Below are 17,442 nucleotides of genomic sequence, written 5' to 3'. Positions count from 1 at the left end.
TCTGCCTGGAAAACACACAGAGTTGATAAGAAGATGCATATCTATACATTTGGATTTGGTTACGTTTAAAACAATAGCTAATATAATAATAACCAAATCCACACTATACAATTTGAGAGGTTGTGATCTCAGCTCCCCAAAACAGTTTCAGGGAAGAGACAACATGAGTTATCTTGACCTTTGATTGCGACCCGTTGGAATTATCCATGTCTCTCTCCCCTCCTGTCATGTTTGATTTATTACTCTCTAGTTTTGCTCACTTCTTCTAGCCTCCGTAGTCAACTGTGTATGAAACATGAGGCTCAGCTATGGAGTTACTGCAGCAGGCCAAGGGAGGGATGAGCCTCAGTCGAAACTTTATCCGCGGCGCAGGGCAGCTCAGTCACTCAAGGCGCATTCCATTGGCAGAGTGGAGAGAGTGTGTTTTCACCAAACTACATACCCTGCATATTCTACTGTAGACGTAGCAGACTTACAACAGGAGCAGCCAGGGTACAGTTAAGGAACCAAAAAAATGTTTGAAAACGAATTAACAAACTAGTTACGAGCGCATTTTACGCAGCAGGTGGAGTGCAGTTAGTCGATCGACGCGCCGAGACATGGACCGGGAAACGCAATCGATGTCTCCAACTTCTGATTTCCGAGGAGTCTCGGAGTGACACATTGATTGAAGGTAATTAATTAGGTATAATTATTATTACCACTATATTCTTGTAACCTGTATTACTGAATCGACAAAGGCTGTGTTGTTGTAGAGAGGTCCACCCTATAGGAAATACTATAGCCTAATTTAACGAGGACACGCCACGCCAGCAACAACTGATGGACTTTATATTGTAAAACCCATGTGTTACATTAGTTAACAGAATTAAACTTTGGTCAAAATGGACTTTCCTTGAAGTGGTTATTTGGCCTATGCAATGATCATGTTTTCACAAATCACGGCATTTCCAAAGGACTGAAATGTTGTAAAATAAATGATGGTTATAGCTTATTCACACAACTTCAATATGGCGCATTTGACAATGGCTATGTTGTCAATTCTTATCAGCTCATTAACTGTTTATTCATTGACAAATCTCTTGCAGTTTGCCATGGAGGGCTGCTGGCGGTGGTGCCATCGCACCTGTGTCTGTTGCCTGACCGAGGATGAGAGGAGGACTGTTGCTGTGGATAAGGAAATTCAAAGGATCCTTCGTCAGCAGAAAAAGAGGGAAAGAAAGGAAATTAAAATTCTACTCCTAGGTCAGTTGCTCAATTTATATTACACGACTGGAGCTAGACAGCCTATACCGCCATTGAGGGACCTGATCTGGGATCTAAACAATATACATGTAATATATAGGCCCAATACGCCTTTAGACTAATGGTGATACAATATAGCCTAATGGAGCTGCTACAGTTCAATCCACTATGATTTGAAATATATTCACAGTTCACACACTGATCTTTAAGAATGATATAGAGATAGAGAACCATGGGGGAACACCTGATAGAACTAGTAAGACCTAAACATTGCACAGTGTTTTTTCTACTCATTAGCACCCATTGTAGGAAGAGGAAGAAAACTATGAGAAGCATGTGGCAACATGTCAGAATTCAAAGCACATGATGGAGATTAGTAATGACAGTACTCAGTCAGCTACAAGGAACACAAGGAGGGGTGCAGCCATGTTTAGAGTTGACTTATTACCTCAAACAAATGTTACGACCAGCGAAGCTATATAGTATTTTGACTGTTAGTTCTGCTTAGCTGCCACGCATAGAGGTATGTGTGATTAAGTTGAACTGGGCAGAATGTGAAATGTGAATTTTGTCAATTGTCTGTCATTGACTAAAGAAATTCTCAGTGGAATACCTCAGAGGAAGAACCATATAAGTCTGATGTAAGTTTTCACATGAACAATGTTTTCAAACTTTACTATCTTAAGATGATACATTGGAGTGTTGTGTTTATTCTATAGTTAGAGATAGTGGTTGAGTAGGGCCTACTTTCAGGTGATGTGTCACAATCACACTCCCAAGTGACCTGGATTGACTTTACAAGTACAAATACATGGGCTGTCCAACAAATTCCAAAACGGACTTGTAGGATTCTATGTCTGAAGGGTTACAGTTGAGGAATAGTCACAGGATTTGGTTGATTAATCACATACTATTTTGTCAACAAATCTTAAACATACATATCCCACATGATTGTGTATCTGAAAACAAATACAATCATGCAGAAGGAGCTTATTAAAGATTGAAGTCTATGTTTGTGAATTTTAACGTGACGCATTTATCATTCTACACAGGAAATAACTAATTTAGCATAAACAAATAACATAAATAAGAATGACTACTTGACCCAAATGACCAATCGACTAAGAGCAGGCAGCCCTCCTGGTCATATTGTCGTACATATTGATGACGATATTTGTTGGAATTGAGCCCCTGAGGTGTTGCACTGTGACCTGAACTCTGACCCCTGTATACCTTTAGGCCTATACTGTATGTCTGGGGCAGTCTGAAAAAGGTAATCATCTTGCATGTCAATTAGGCTAGCTTCTCCTCCTCTTCTATCCAGTGTTAGCTCCAAAACGTTAATCTCAATCATGAAGTAGCATTACTTCCAGTCGAGCCACACCTGTCTGCTGCAGTCATCTTGTTCTTAGTGTTTCATGGTTGGATGGTGGCCCTCCCCCATGGCTTGCACATCAAGGGCTGGTAGAGCTATTATTAGATTAGCTAGAATTAGCTGCTGAACAATACAAATGAGTTACGTCAGTAACAGTAACTTCAGTCTTGTGGTGTGAGTCAGGTTATATGAATTTTGCCTTGGTTTGATTCACTTCATGTGTTCTTAGACAATGAATGAATGTTGCTGAATGAACATGCAACTCTGCTTAAATGTGTGTTGCTGTTAACACGTGTGTTATATGGGTTTATCTTGGGACAATGGCAATATTAATAATAATAATTATTTAATTTTATTTAACATTATATGTATACCTCCTTTCATACAATAATTGCAGCCCAAAGTGCTTCACAGCAGTAAAATAGACATAGGCATAAAATGAGCATAATATTGACAGAATAAAAGCAATGCATGAATTGCAGACATAAAATATTTATTGTCTTATTCTGTCGCCCACTTTCACCTTGTAATTCTTTTTCCAGTTGCTGAACTTGACAAAGATGTTACTGTGGCTATAACTGAATGAATAACACTAATAATCTATACGACAGATCACTGTGTCATATAGGAAGTGTAAATACCAAATACTAATATTGTAGATTACTGTGTCATATAGGAAGTGTAAATACCAAATACTAATATTGTAGATTACTGTGTCATATAGGAAGTGTAAATACCAAATACTAATATTGTAGATTACTGTGTCATATAGGAAGTGTAAATAATACCAAATATTAATATTGTAGATTACTGTGTCATATAGGAAGTGTAAATAATACCAAATATTAATATTGTAGATTACTGTGTCATATAAGTGTAAATACCAAAGCGTCAAGCTCATAGTGTTGTTGTTACACACAGGCGGTACACACAGGCGTTACACACAGGCGGTACACACAGGCGTTACACACAGGCATTACACACAGGCGTTACACACAGGCGCTACACACAGGCATTACACACAGGCGTTACACACAGGCGGTACACACAGGCATTACACACAGGCGCTACACACAGGTGTTACACACAGGCGTTACACACAGGCGGTACACACAGGCATTACACACAGGCGCTACACACAGGTGTTACACAGGGCGGCCCTGTACTGGGCTCTGTGCTTCTATAGTGCTAATGTAGTGTGGAGAGAGGTCTGCCTGCAAGACTGCAGTTGAATGAGTTTTTGGCATGGATGTATTTTCAATTTTTTTTTAAATGTCACCTAAAAGTATGTGTTGAACATTTTGAATGAATGCCCTATAATGGGTTCTGTGCTGGTACAGCACTAACGTATGGACAGAGGTTTGGCTGCAAGACGATATCGATGTTCAATATAGTTAAATCCAGATTTAACACTGCCATTGGAAAGAGGAGCCCTTTCCCTATCCATAGATGTATGATTTGGCCATAATAAGGTCAAGGTCAAGTTCAAGGTCAAATATGAATTTATAATTAAAATGGATTATAATTTATTACTGTATCTACAAATCCTTCTGTTTAATCATCTTCCCTTTATTCATTTGCTTAGATTCTTTGTACACTTGATCTCGAGAAGGTGCTGAATGAGCTCAGTGAGCGAAATCTCTAGCCCCGCAATTGTAACATGGTGTTATTCACCGGCACAGATGCAAAATAAAATCATAATTTATATTCTCCTTTTTTTTATTACAATTTACTCAAGCCTAGTAACAGACACAATATTTCTGACACTGGGAATACATACCCCCAGGTCCCTAGATGTTCCTAGATACCAAGAACATGCAAATTGATCTTGTAGAAGTGGAGCAATCTTCCATTTACTTAGGCATGTACCTTTAGGCAACATTTCTGAAAATAGGGCTACAGCTTAACCGGTTAAAGGTGAATGTTTAAAGTGAGTGTGTGCATGTGGGTGTGTGTGCAGTGAATGTAGAATGGATGGGTTACTGTTGCATGGAGTCCACATTGAGCATCCTGATGGCCGGCCCAGAAGTTCAACTTGTAATCCCTATCTGATTAGATCAGATTTGTATTCATTCATTTCAACTCATTATGAATTGAAAATGGGGGACCCTGATGTAAACAAGACGAAAGTCTTTCTCTGGTCTGCATCCCCTTAACAATTGTGTGTATTGAGCTGTACTGTACTGTACCCATTCTGCAATCTGTTAATAAAAAATGTCAATCAATCAATCAATCAATAGGGATTCAATGTTTTGAACTCCTGGGCCGATAGAGGCTCCTTTTGAGTCTGGCCATGAGACTCCTGTAGCGCTTGCCTGACTTCAGCAGTGCAAAGAGGCAGTTGTTTGTGTGGCTAGAGACTTTGACTATTCTCTTAGCCCTGCATGCCTGGTGTAAATGTCCTGGAGAGTGGGAAGCCCACCTCCAATTGTGCGCGCGGCTGATCGAGCCACTCTGCAGTCTGCTGCGGTCGTGTGCGGTGCTATTCCCAAACCAGGAGGTGATGTTACCAGTCAAGTTGTTTAAGATCTTCTGACTCACTTTGAACTTCCTTAGGCGCTGCTGTGCCTTCTTCACTACACTGTCTATGTGTGTGTTCCATGTCAAGTCCTCAGATACAGTATGGGGACTCCGAGGTACTTGAAATTGTCCGGTGCCCCATACTGGACAATTGCCCCATAGACGGTGCCCCACTGCCCCATAGTTGCTAAGGGGGCTGTAGTTCCTTGCCCCAGACCTCCTAAAATCCACAATCATCTCTTTGGTTTTGCTAATGTTCAGCAAGCGCCAGGTTCTCCACCTCTCCCAGGTAGGCCCTTCCATTGTTTGCAGAGATCAGGCCCACCACAGCTGTGTCATCAGCAAACTTGATGATTGTGTTGCTGTTATGCTTTGCCACACAGTCATGCGTGTAAAGTGAGTAGAGGAGGGGGCTCAGAACACAGCCCTGGGGGGCACCTGTGTTGAGAGTGATGGATGAGGAGGTGCAGTTCCCTGCTCTCACCACTTGGGGTCTTACTGTCAGGAAGTTCAAGACTGGCAGATGTCGTAGTTCAAGCCCAGGTCTCTTGACAACGAGCTTGGCGGGGACTATGGTGTTGAATGCTGAGCTGTAGTAAATTAATAGCATTCTCACATAGTTCCCCTGCCTCTTGTCTAGGTGTGATGCTGCCGTGTGCCATCACAGAGGACCTGACATGGACAACTCACATAGACACTGTGGTAAAAAAGGCGAAACAGCGCCTCTACCACCTGAGACAATTAAGGAAGTTCAGAGTATCATGGAAGATACTCCACTCCTTCTATTCCGGGGCTGTAGAGCAGTGTTAATTTTGTCAACTAAAATGATGACGAAAGATCAAGTCAAGTCAAGTCAAGTCAAGAGTTTTATTTGTCACGGCATACAAGTATACAATGAAATGCGGGTGGTCTTGCCCGCAACGATGTGCAATACAGTAGTACAACATATAATAGAATCAAATAGACAACATTGTGCAATAAACAGGTAACATAGTGGGACATCACGGTATTTGTACATAGTTATTTACAGAGCATGAAGGACATGCTAGGTCCCTTGGTAGTGCTATTACTATTACTATACTATTTTTAAAGTGACCTTTCTTTGTGGCCATAAATGTGGGCGTGTGCAGCATGAGTGAGTGCTTTCTCATGTTAAAGTGGCTGCTAGTGTGCGAGCGTGCACAGCGTGTGTGTCGTGTGTGTGCTAATGTGTGCTTGTGTGTGTAGGGTTCAGTGTTCTGTGACCCTCAGTGTTCATTGCTCAAGGCTCTGATGGCCTGGGGGAAGAAGCTGAGCCGAAGCCTCTCTGTCCTAGTAGCTGGTGTTCGCAGGCGTCTGCCTGACCTCAGCAGCTGGAACAGGCTGTTATTGGGGTGGTGGGGGTCTTTCATTATTCTGCAGGCTCTGGATGTTCGTCAACAAAGGTTTTTTTCATGACGACAACAAGACGTGACGTCACGTTATTGAAGACCTTGTGACGCTAACGAGACTAAATAGTTTATTAAATATCGTTGACCACAACTGAGGACACAAAAATGTAATTTACAAAAACCAGGACGAAATTTCTCTTCATGTATGTTGATATTGTTGACTAAAACAAGACGAGACAAAATAATTATAACTTTTCTTAATGCCATTGTCCCGACAGAGCAGTGTGACGGGGAGATCTGTTATTAGCATTAGCTGAAGAGCTATTTGAAAAGCTAGTTTTAGCTTAATGTTACCTTGGCTAAAGTTGGGACTATTCATAATCCAGCTGCAGACCTGCAAGCAAAGTACAGCAAGTTGGCAAAGGAGTATTCCAAGGTAAATCACTTTTTCACCAGTAACGTTACATTGTTTGTATTTCCATCTAGCTCGCGTTAACTAGTGGCTAACCTAGCTCACGCTAACGTGGTCACTGATCGACCTCTCGCACACAATTAATGACATGTTGCGGACAGCCATACCGGTGACAATGTTTAGCTTTTAGTGCCAAATGATAAGAGTCTGAGGCGGAGTCTCAAAAGAGTATGTTGAATATTTATTGTGCATTAAAAATCACAACAGAGCCTCTGCTACTAGCCAACCTAAACGGAGCCTTCTGGAAGCAAGTGCAACAACGTATAATGTCCGTGTGGAACCAATGTGCCAACAACCTTTCTGTGGGTGAAGCATAGTTGAGCATAGTTGTCATTTAATGATACTAATACTAATCTATACAATCACCTGTTGTTGAATAAATACCATTACTTTCTAGTTATTACTAAAAAACAGTATATATAAAACAGTAGCTGTAAAAAAGAAAAGAAAAAAAACGTTTATAATTTATATAATATAATATTTTTTTTTTTAGTACATTAACTAAAAATAGACAAAAAAATCATCCGTTTTCGTCGACAAAATCTAGACTAAAACAAAAAAGACAAAATTTAGACAAAAACTGACTAAGACTAAAATGCTCAGACATTTAGTTGACTAAAACTGACTAAACGAAAAATAAATGAAGATGACTAAATATGATGAAAACGAAAAAGGAGCACTTGACACATGACTAAGACTAAAACTAAAATGAAAATAGCTGCCAAAATTAACACTGCTGTAGAGAGCATTCTGACTGGGAACATCACTGCCTGGTTTGGAAACAGCACGGCCCAGCCAGGACAGGAAGGCACTCCAGAGAGTGGTGCGCTCAGCAGAGCATACTACGGGTATTGCACTACCACCCCTGGTCCTATACAACAAGAGGTGCAAATCCAGAGCCTGCAGAATAATGAAGGACCCTCACCACCCCAACAACAGCCTGTTCAAGCTGCTGTGGTCAGGCAAGCGCCTCCGCATATACGCAGCAAGAACAGAGAGACTAAGGCTCAGCTTCTTCCCTCAGGCCATCAGAACACTGAACACTGATCTCTCCACACACACAAGCACACATGAACACACACATACACACACACACAACACACATTCTGCTGACATGCTGACATTATTTCTCCTCAACCAAATCCACTGACTGCCTTTCAATGCTTCTTCTGACATCTCATTTAAGTACTGCTTTTTGCAAGCTCCGCCCACGAATCCCCAACTCTCCCAATAATGATAAAGTTGATCGTGCTATAAATCCTCTGCATCCTACTTCCACCGGACAAACCCTAGCTTTCCATCCTCACTGTTCAGTTTCTGCTGCCAAGTATGCATATCTCAGCTTTTCCCTATGCCTTCTCCACTGTATCCTCCCAAGGCACAGTATTCTATAAAGTAAACTAACCGCTGACTACGAGACCATAATACTAGGTCAGGCCTCAAGTTAGTGCTAACTATCTCTTGTGGAACCCCAGATTCTCCTCCCAAATCTACCTGCATCTCCCAATCAGTAGCTCCATTTAGGTGGCCTGACTCATGCCTGCCTAAAAACCTACCTCCTCTACATTTCTCTCCCTCTCTGACAAATTGAATGGCTGCACCCTCCATCCGATTACATCCTGAATTCACCTGTACTCCTCTACTTTCAATTCCTGATGCTAAGCTCTTCAGAACCTGGTTATGTCTCCATGTCTACAGACCTTGAGAAAGACATAGTATGCCTCAACGTTGCCGTCTGAACACAGTGGACACGACGGGTCCCCATCTCCCCACTGTTTTAGGTTCTGTGGTGATGGCAGCACATCACAAGTAGCTCCGATTAGGAATTTAGATTTCGATTTTCCTCCATACTCCACATATAATATCCTTCCAACTAATCTTCCTCTTCTCTACACTTTCCAAGTTCATCCACTGTCCCTGCTTAGCCCGGGCCACAGCCTCACTACTTCCTCACCAACCCCTCCCCTCCACTATACGTGGACTTGGCTGTCATGGCTGATAGAAGGAGCACGCTCAGTGTTCTTTACTTTTTAAATCAACATTTTACTATTTTACACTTATTATTACTGTACATTTTTACTGTATATTTATGGCTGTATATTTTAGAATGTATATACATATCTCAGAATGTATATAAATCCCTGACTGTGTTTTTATTCTTATTTGTGATTTTAGATTTTTTACTACCTAAATGTTTACTGTGAGCGATCTGTAGTGCTGAATTTCCCTCTGGATCAATAAAGTACTTCTATTCTATTCTATTCTATTCTATTCTATTCTATTCTATTCTATTCTATTGTTGCCGTACCTGCTCCACTATCAGCTTCCTCCTTTCTGTGGGACCAGCTTTACTCCATACTGGTTTCCCTGTGCTGAGCTGATGTAGTTATAGTGGCCTAGACCAGTGGTTCCCAAAGTCGGGGTCGCGACCCAAAGGTGGGCCGCGAGCAGCCACGGGTGGGCCGCGAGATGATTTAAAAAAATAAAAAAAAAATAAAAAAAAATTAGCAGGCCAGGACAGTGTTTCTAGTTGTATTCTAAAATTCTATTCTATTGTATTCTAAAATGTGACTATATGGTTTTATATTAACTTAATAAATAAACAAAAACGAAAAATCTACTTATTTCAACGAACATTTCAAACTAAATAACAGATTATGCACATAAAACGCTGAAAACAACCGAAGCAACAATAGTATTTTAATGAGGCTATTATTATTATCATTATTATTTTGCAACAAGTTAGCCCTCTCATAAATAGCACATATAAATGAATAACTAACTTGAACTAACTTAAAAGGATTGAAGTGATATTTGGCTTAAAAAATCGGTCACATGGCAAAAAAAAAAAGAAAAAAAGCCTGACAATGTGCATTGGGCCGCGGCTCTCTGACGCCTTATTTTCTGGGCCCTGGCCTGAAAAGTTTGGGAACCCCTGGCCTAGACCAATAATATTCCATACTATCTTGTTCTCCATGATATTATTTATTGTTGGTTTTATTTGTATTTTTTGACATTGCTTATTGTATTCATTGTAAGAGCCAATGAACACAACCACTGTAATTAGGCCGTGAGCCAGGGCCCCAAATTTGGGCCACGGTTACCATCTTGGGGGACTAACTTTCATAATGATTTTTAGGAAGGTATACACCCCTGCTGCTAGAACAGATGTGATAGCAATGCAGCAGTTGCCTCCAAATGTGTGCCATCACCCATTTTATAACAACTACCAAGCATATTTTTCAGGCCTCCTGTCCGAAATTACATGCCCCAAATTAATCATGATAGCTCCTGAACCATAAGGCCTATATGCATGTTTCTGGTCTCCTTTGATAGGTAACAAGCTAGGACATGTGCATCCAGTGTAAGTAAACCCACATCTATTACCATTCCAGAGTAAATGGAGATACAATGAAGGAAAACATCATATTTTTACCCTCGCCAGGTACATATTCTACATTTAAAAGGCAATATCACCATTATAAGCAAGATCCCATGGATAATAATGCAACTGAATGTGTCCTCCTACTCCTTGACTACAAATATAACTCTGGATGTGATGAAAATACACTAAGAATACAACATTTATGGTACAATTTATAAAGATATCCCATTCGATCCATGGACATGACTTTTCAAGGCGGTCTAGATCTATAATTATTGTCATCTGACTCCACCCACCCATATGAAGCCAACCACTGTTCCACATCATCTAAAGTGGACTGCATTAGAGCCACCCCTCTTTCAGCAAGCATGGACGATTGTGATTCTAGGAGAAAGTGTAAGGAACATTTTAATCAATTAATCATGTTTTAACATGTTACTGAAAGCGATTTCGGGATGCTGGTCTAAAGGACACAGAGACATGGAATTGTCATGGTTCTGTCAATGGAGTCCTTGATGGTAAACACTATAACCGTGCTGTCAGGGTCCACAAGTACATGAAGCACTGATGAGACTCGCATGGGCAGAGTTCAGAGTTCACACGTGGGTTCCAGAGAAGAGTGGGATGATCAAATCATTCTTGGATCATGTGAAAGACATTGATTGATTAATTGATTGAAACCTTTATTTATACTCAGGTGACCTCTGAGGCAAGGCCACCTCATTTACAGAACTGTAAACAAGAGTGTACAACAAGATAAAACAACACAACAATGTGCAGTGCAATCAGTTAAAAACATGACATGGCCAGTGACTTGAACCAACAGACGGCGAACAATATGCTGCAACATCCACTGACTCCACTCTTAGCTGAGCTGATAACCCTGTGGACAGACTTTATGGAACACCTCCGTCACAACAATGGAGAGCTCTCTGCATTCTGGATGTCATACATTGACATGGTAGAGGACGTAATACTTGGCCTTCTGCGTGCCTCTCGTGAGGGGGACTGGGAGTTGCACCTCCATGCTATAAGAACCATGATCCCATGGTGCTTTGCCTATGATAAGATAAATGATGCCAGGTACCTGTCCCCTTACTTTGCTCAGATCAGACGAGGCTACTGAAGTCACAGTTAACAAAGACACACAGACTCATGGAAGACATGAAAGACTTGGAAAAGTATTGTGATTATTAGGTTATTAACATATGTAAAACAAAGTATGGTATTATTATTATTATTATTATTATTATTATTATTATTATTATTATTATTATTATTATTATTATTATTATTATTATTATTATTATTATTATTATTATTATTATTATTATTATTATTATTATTATTATTATTATTATTATTATTATTATTATTATTATTATTATTATTATTATTATTATTATTATTATTATTATTAATAATTATTATTATTATTATTATTATTATTATTATTATTATTATTATTATTATTATTATTATTATTATTATTATTATTATTATTATTATTATTATTATTATTATTATTATTATTATTATTATATATGTTGTTGTTCTTTACGTCTGTACTAGTCTTGGCTCCCAGACAATTGGAGAGCGCCGCCAACAGCACCACAGATAGAGACTGAGAACTGTCTGTACTGACGGAACTTATACAAAAAGTTATTAGTTATTTGAATTCCTGAATCAATTCTGTGATGTGATTATATGTGCCCTGGGTTTTGTATTGAGTTTTCCAAAATAAAAAAATATTTTTTCTGAAAACTATAGGTCTAACTGAGCTGAAAATATTGATAGGTCACATGGTATGATCAATATTCATAGTTTTTTATTACTATTTCATTGTTTTGGGGAGATTTATGTTTTTGTAACATGGCTGTATTAAAATAAATAGTGTTTTGGAGTAAAATGACCAGTAAACAGTCAACATGTAAACGGTAACCATGGCCAAAACATTTACATCATCCGAGTATACCTTTTTAAACGGTATCATAAATGTTGTATTTAATGTATTGTCATCACATTTACAGTTACATTTGTAGTCAAGGAGTAGGAGAACACATATTATCCATGGGATATTGGTTATAATGGTCATATTGCCTTTTAAATTAAGATTATGTACAAATATTATGTCTTCCTTCATTGTATCTCCATTTACTCTGTGGGTTTACTTACACTGGATGCACATGTCCTAGCTTGTTACCTATCAAAGGAGACCAGACACATGCATATAGGCCTTATGGTTCAGGAGCTATCATGATTCATTTGGGGCATGTCATTTCGGACAGGGGGCCTGAAAAATATGCTTGGTAGTGTTATAAAAGATGTGATGGCACACATTTGGAGGCAACTGCTGCACTGCTATCACATCTTTTCTAGCAATAGGCAGGGCTGGACTGGGACCAAAAATCGGCCCTGGCAATTTTGGCCCAGACCGGCCCACCATAATCGGTCGGACACCACCCACCAGTACACCATCCTTGCGGCCCCCTTAAATATGCGTACCTACTGTACTATTCCCCCAAACCACTACAAAGCGGGGTAGTAGTAAGTGCCATGGACAAGTGTACCAGTGCAAGTGGACCAGTGTACTCACTCACTCTTGGCTGAATCTTGTTTTGGGTGGTGATGTAAAAACACCTGCATCATAGCAGGCTCAGGATGGGCAAAGTCGTCTATAGCCTGTTCATCCCTGTCTCTCTCCTCCACAACCTGGCTTGACTAGACATAAGGAGAGAGAGATGATTACAATTAACTGGTACATTTAGGTCCAGAATTGTTGGAATTCCCTGACAAAGATGTGCAAAAAGCTGTACAATTTAAACAATACCATACTGGTAATGAGCAAATAGTTGTTTATTCAATGAATGCATGGAGCTGTTCAATCTTATTTCATTTGATACTAACTACTCAGTTCATACAGATTTCAAGTATTCAAATATCAATGATGAATATTGCATAAGGTTTACACAGTTAATAGATCATCTTGTTTTATATTCATGTTCAGAGAGGAGTAATAGTTAGATCCTTGTATGTGATTTATATGGCAATTAAATAAATGGTGTACTTGTTTGTTTGGGGAGTTTGACCTACAGTTAATGAGCCTACCACGTGAAGGTGCATGATCAATGGCCAGCACAAAAACAATTTGTGTAGGTGGAGACTAGAGCTACCACAGATAGTAATAAGTTAAAAGAGTAAGTAATCCATACCATATATATCCTAATAGTTACCTTATTACCATACTTGGCTGAAAATAAACTTTGCTGCCTGTTGTGAATGTGTTTTTCCCTGTAGGCTAATACATAAGTAGGCATACATTTTTGCAGTTGAATTTTTTTTTGCAGTTGAGTAGGCTATATGTGCTGTGTTTTTATGTCTTCCATCGAGGACCACCTTGGAAATAAGTGTTTTAATGAATGCTTTTAGGTGATATCCTCAGGAATACAAATTGGTCAAGATAATTTGTTTTTATGATGTGTTTTTAATTTCCAAATACAAATCTAATCAAATCAAAAAAGCAGTTTTTGCAGTTGAGCTACAGGTGTTGTATATTATACAGCCTTTTCATGCATCTTTATCAAGGGAACCCTTATCCTAATGATTTTTTTAATAATATTATGATGATATGATATGGACCTAGTAGTTGGGTCATCTGTGGCACTTCGTTTCTCAATGGATTTGTCATCTAGGAGGGTTAATAAACAAATTTAGCCGGGGTGTAATTTTAAAAAAGGCGGGGGAAATTTGTGAGAGACCAAAATCCAAAATGCCTGCTGTGGAAATTAACTTTTTAATGGTTTGACCTACAATGATGCACAATACATGGTACCAGCCCCTCTCAGTCATGTACCAGCCTCCTCTCAGTCATGTATACCAGCCCCCTCTCAGTCCTGTATACCAGTCCCCTCTCAGTCATGTACCACAGCCCCCTCTCAGTCCTGTATACCAGTCCCCTCTCAGTCATGTACCACAGCCCCCTCTCTGTCATGTACCAGCCCCCTCTCAGTCATGTACCACAGCCCCCTCTCAGTCATGTACCACAGCCCCCTCTCAGTCATGTATACCAGCCCCCCTCTCAGTCATGTACCAGCCCCCTCTCAGTCATGTACCAGCCCCCTCTTAGTCCTGTATACCAGCCCCCTCTCAGTCATGTACCAGCCCCCTCTCAGTCATGTACCAGCCCCCCTCTCAGTCATGTACCAGCCCCCTCTCAGTCATGTACCACAGCCCCCTCTCAGTCATGTACCAGCCCCCTCTGTCATGTACCAGCCCCCTCTCAGTCATGTACCACAGCCCCCTCTCAGTCATGTACCACAGCCCCCTCTCTGTCATGTACCAGCCCCCTCTCAGTCATGTACCACAGCCCCCTCTCAGTCATGTACCAGCCCCCTCTCAGTCATGTACCACAGCCCCATCTCAGTCATGTACCACAGCCCCATCTCAGTCATGTACCACAGCCCCCTCTCTGTCATGTACCAGCCCCCTCTCAGTCATGTACCACAGCCCCCTCTCAGTCATGTACCAGCCCCCTCTCAGTCATGTACCACAGCCCCCTCTCAGTCATGTACCAGCCCCCTCTCAGTCATGTACCACAGCCCCCTCTCAGTCATGTACCACAGCCCCCTCTCAGTCATGTACCACAGCCCCCTCTCAGTCATGTACCACAGCCCCCTCTCAGTCATGTACTACTCATGTACCACAGCCCCATTACATTTACATTTAGTCATTTAGCTGACGCTTTTATCCAAAGCGACTTACAAGTTTTGTACGACAGGTCATCAGGAAGGGTACAACTCTATCAGCTGAGTAACAATGTTCATCAAAGTGTAGGTTAGTTTATTAGGACATGTGCATGACAGTAAGGTTAGTTAGGGTTAGATTTATTTTTCTTTCTCCATTATTTCAGATAATGGTTGAAGAAGTGCGTCTTTAGTCGACGGCGAAAGATTGGACGGGATTCGGCTGTCCTGACTGGGGTGGGTAGTTCATTCCTCCATTGTGGGGCAAGGACTGAGAATAGGCGGCTTCTCTTTAAATATAGGCAGTCCCGGCGCCATGGGCGGGCATTAGGGGGCCGGGCCCACCCACTGAGTCAGCTGTGCCCACCCTGGTAAAAAACAAACAATTTTTTTTTTTTTTTTTCCTTTCTTTTTTTTCAATCAAAGTCAACTATCCAAATCCTTAGTCGGGTACAGCCCTAGTGGGCACTGATGTCAACAACAACACTTCTGAAGCTAGCACGGCACTCTGTGAGAATTCGTTTTCTACCCTCAAGAACGTCTTTACAGAACATTGCCTTAGTATGCTTCATCGACGCAACTAAGGCCAATTTAATTCAGTTGGCATTTGAGAAGGACTTAACAAAAAAGTTCAGGAATGAGTGGAGGGGCAGTGTTTTAAGAAGATTTCACTCTGTCCCCAAACACAGATTGCCTCTCTACTTATGATGGTGGAGCCTGTGGAGGAATTTTGTTTGCTTTTTTATGCACCTTATTTTTGTCAGTTTAGTTCAGTTTGTCAGAAGTGTTGAATAAATGGAGACTTTTCAAAGATATAGAATAGAATAGAAATGTATTATCCTGAGGGAAATTTGACACTGCAAATCACTCAACATTAAACATTTAGACAGAACAAGTCACAAATAAGAATAACAAAACAAATTGCATAAGAATAGAATAAAATGAAATAGAATAAAAATAGAATAAAAGATACAGTAAATAAATACAGTAAAAATATACTGAAGTCTACAGTAGGTGTAACAATGCACAGTGCTGTTTAAAAAGTAAGAGTCCAGGAAGATGGTAATTGTCACTCTGTGCTCAGTGATGCAGTGAGGCACAGTGATGCATTGTATAGTCTGATGGCTGTCGGAATGAAGGACTTCCTGTGCCGTTCAGTGCTGCATTTAGGTAGTGTGAGCCTATAACATGCTCCTCCTGTCAGCCAGGTCTGTGTATAGTGGGTGGGATGGGTTTTCCCTGATGGCCTGGAGCTTAGCAAGGTTCCTCCTCTCCGCCACCCTCGCTAGAGTCCAGCTCCACCCCAACCACGCTACTGGCCTTCTTGACCATCTTATCCAGCCTGTTTGTGTCCCCTGCTCTCAGTCCGCTGCCCCAGCAGGTCTGTTATATATATCCGTTCAGTCTGTTTTTGTATAAGTGAAAGAGAAATTAGATTTTTCAATTGCCTCTCTGCTGTTTAGTTCAGCACCGTGGGCAGCGCCAAGCAAGCCACAGTGCCGCTGTCCCAGCTGAAACGTATAAAAGGGCACCTGTGTTGAGAAACCATTGTGCCCCCCCGAGAACATTTTATGCCCCCCCACTAATTTGTTTCTGCAGCCTGGTCTGAATATAGGAAGTGTAAATACCAAATACTAATATTGTAGCTCACTGTGTCATATAGTAAGTGTAAATACCAAAGCGTCAAGCTCATAGTGTTCTTGTTGCAGAGAAGCACAAGGTGAATAGAGATTGTTAGTGTTTTTATGTATTCTAAGGACCTTGGTGAATATCGGGAAATGGACCCAGAGCCGTCTCAGATAAATCTGTTTCACTTGCAGGATATTGTGTAAGCTAAGCCTCTCGTTGGTATGACTATTTCCCTCAGTAACTTCCCCTTCCACTCACAGTTGTTTTTATACCGTTCTTAAAATCACCATCACTATTATGAACAAAAACAACAAGTCTTTGAACTAGCAAGCTCCACTCATGATGGAGAGATAAAGAAACATTTCTCCCCCAACGCTATTGAATGTTACTTGTCCTTTCGGACAAGTTATGTTTTTTGTAGGTTTTTATTGATTTTTGCTACCGGGCAGTCCGGTAGAGAGAGAGAGATAGAGAGAGAGAGAGAGAGAGAGAGAGGGAGAGAGAGAGAGAGAGAGAGAGAGAGAGAGAGAGAGAGAGAGAGAGAGAGAGAGAGAGAGAGAGAGAGAGAGAGAGAGAGAGAGAGAGAGAGAGAGAGAGAGAGAGAGAGAGAGAGAGGGAGAGAGAGAGAGAGAGGAGAGAGAGAGAGAGAGAGAGAGAGAGAGAGAGAGAGAGAGAAGGAATGGGAGATACTGTAGACCGGGGAA

General features: G+C 40.7%; 1 protein-coding gene across 1 annotated transcript in view; it reads left to right on the top strand.

The window, feature by feature from the left end:
- Positions 1-424: 424 nt before the first annotated feature.
- The window catches only part of LOC311225897 (guanine nucleotide-binding protein G(q) subunit alpha-like), a gene marked incomplete at its 3' end in the record, with an annotated part of 50,087 nt that continues 33,069 nt past the window's right edge, over positions 425-17,442 (top strand). Inside the window, exons 1-2 of the mRNA XM_084311288.1 lie at positions 425-673; positions 1,089-1,245. Of these exons, the coding sequence (XP_084167414.1) occupies positions 1,095-1,245 (151 nt within the window). The 5' untranslated portion in view covers positions 425-673; positions 1,089-1,094. The remainder of the gene's footprint in view (positions 674-1,088; positions 1,246-17,442) is intronic.

This window comes from Notolepis coatsorum, assembly GCF_963971535.1.
Source record: "Notolepis coatsorum genome assembly, chromosome: 3".
NCBI lineage: Eukaryota > Metazoa > Chordata > Actinopteri > Aulopiformes > Paralepididae > Notolepis > Notolepis coatsorum.
This window is presented reverse-complemented; position numbering and strand designations above follow the sequence as displayed.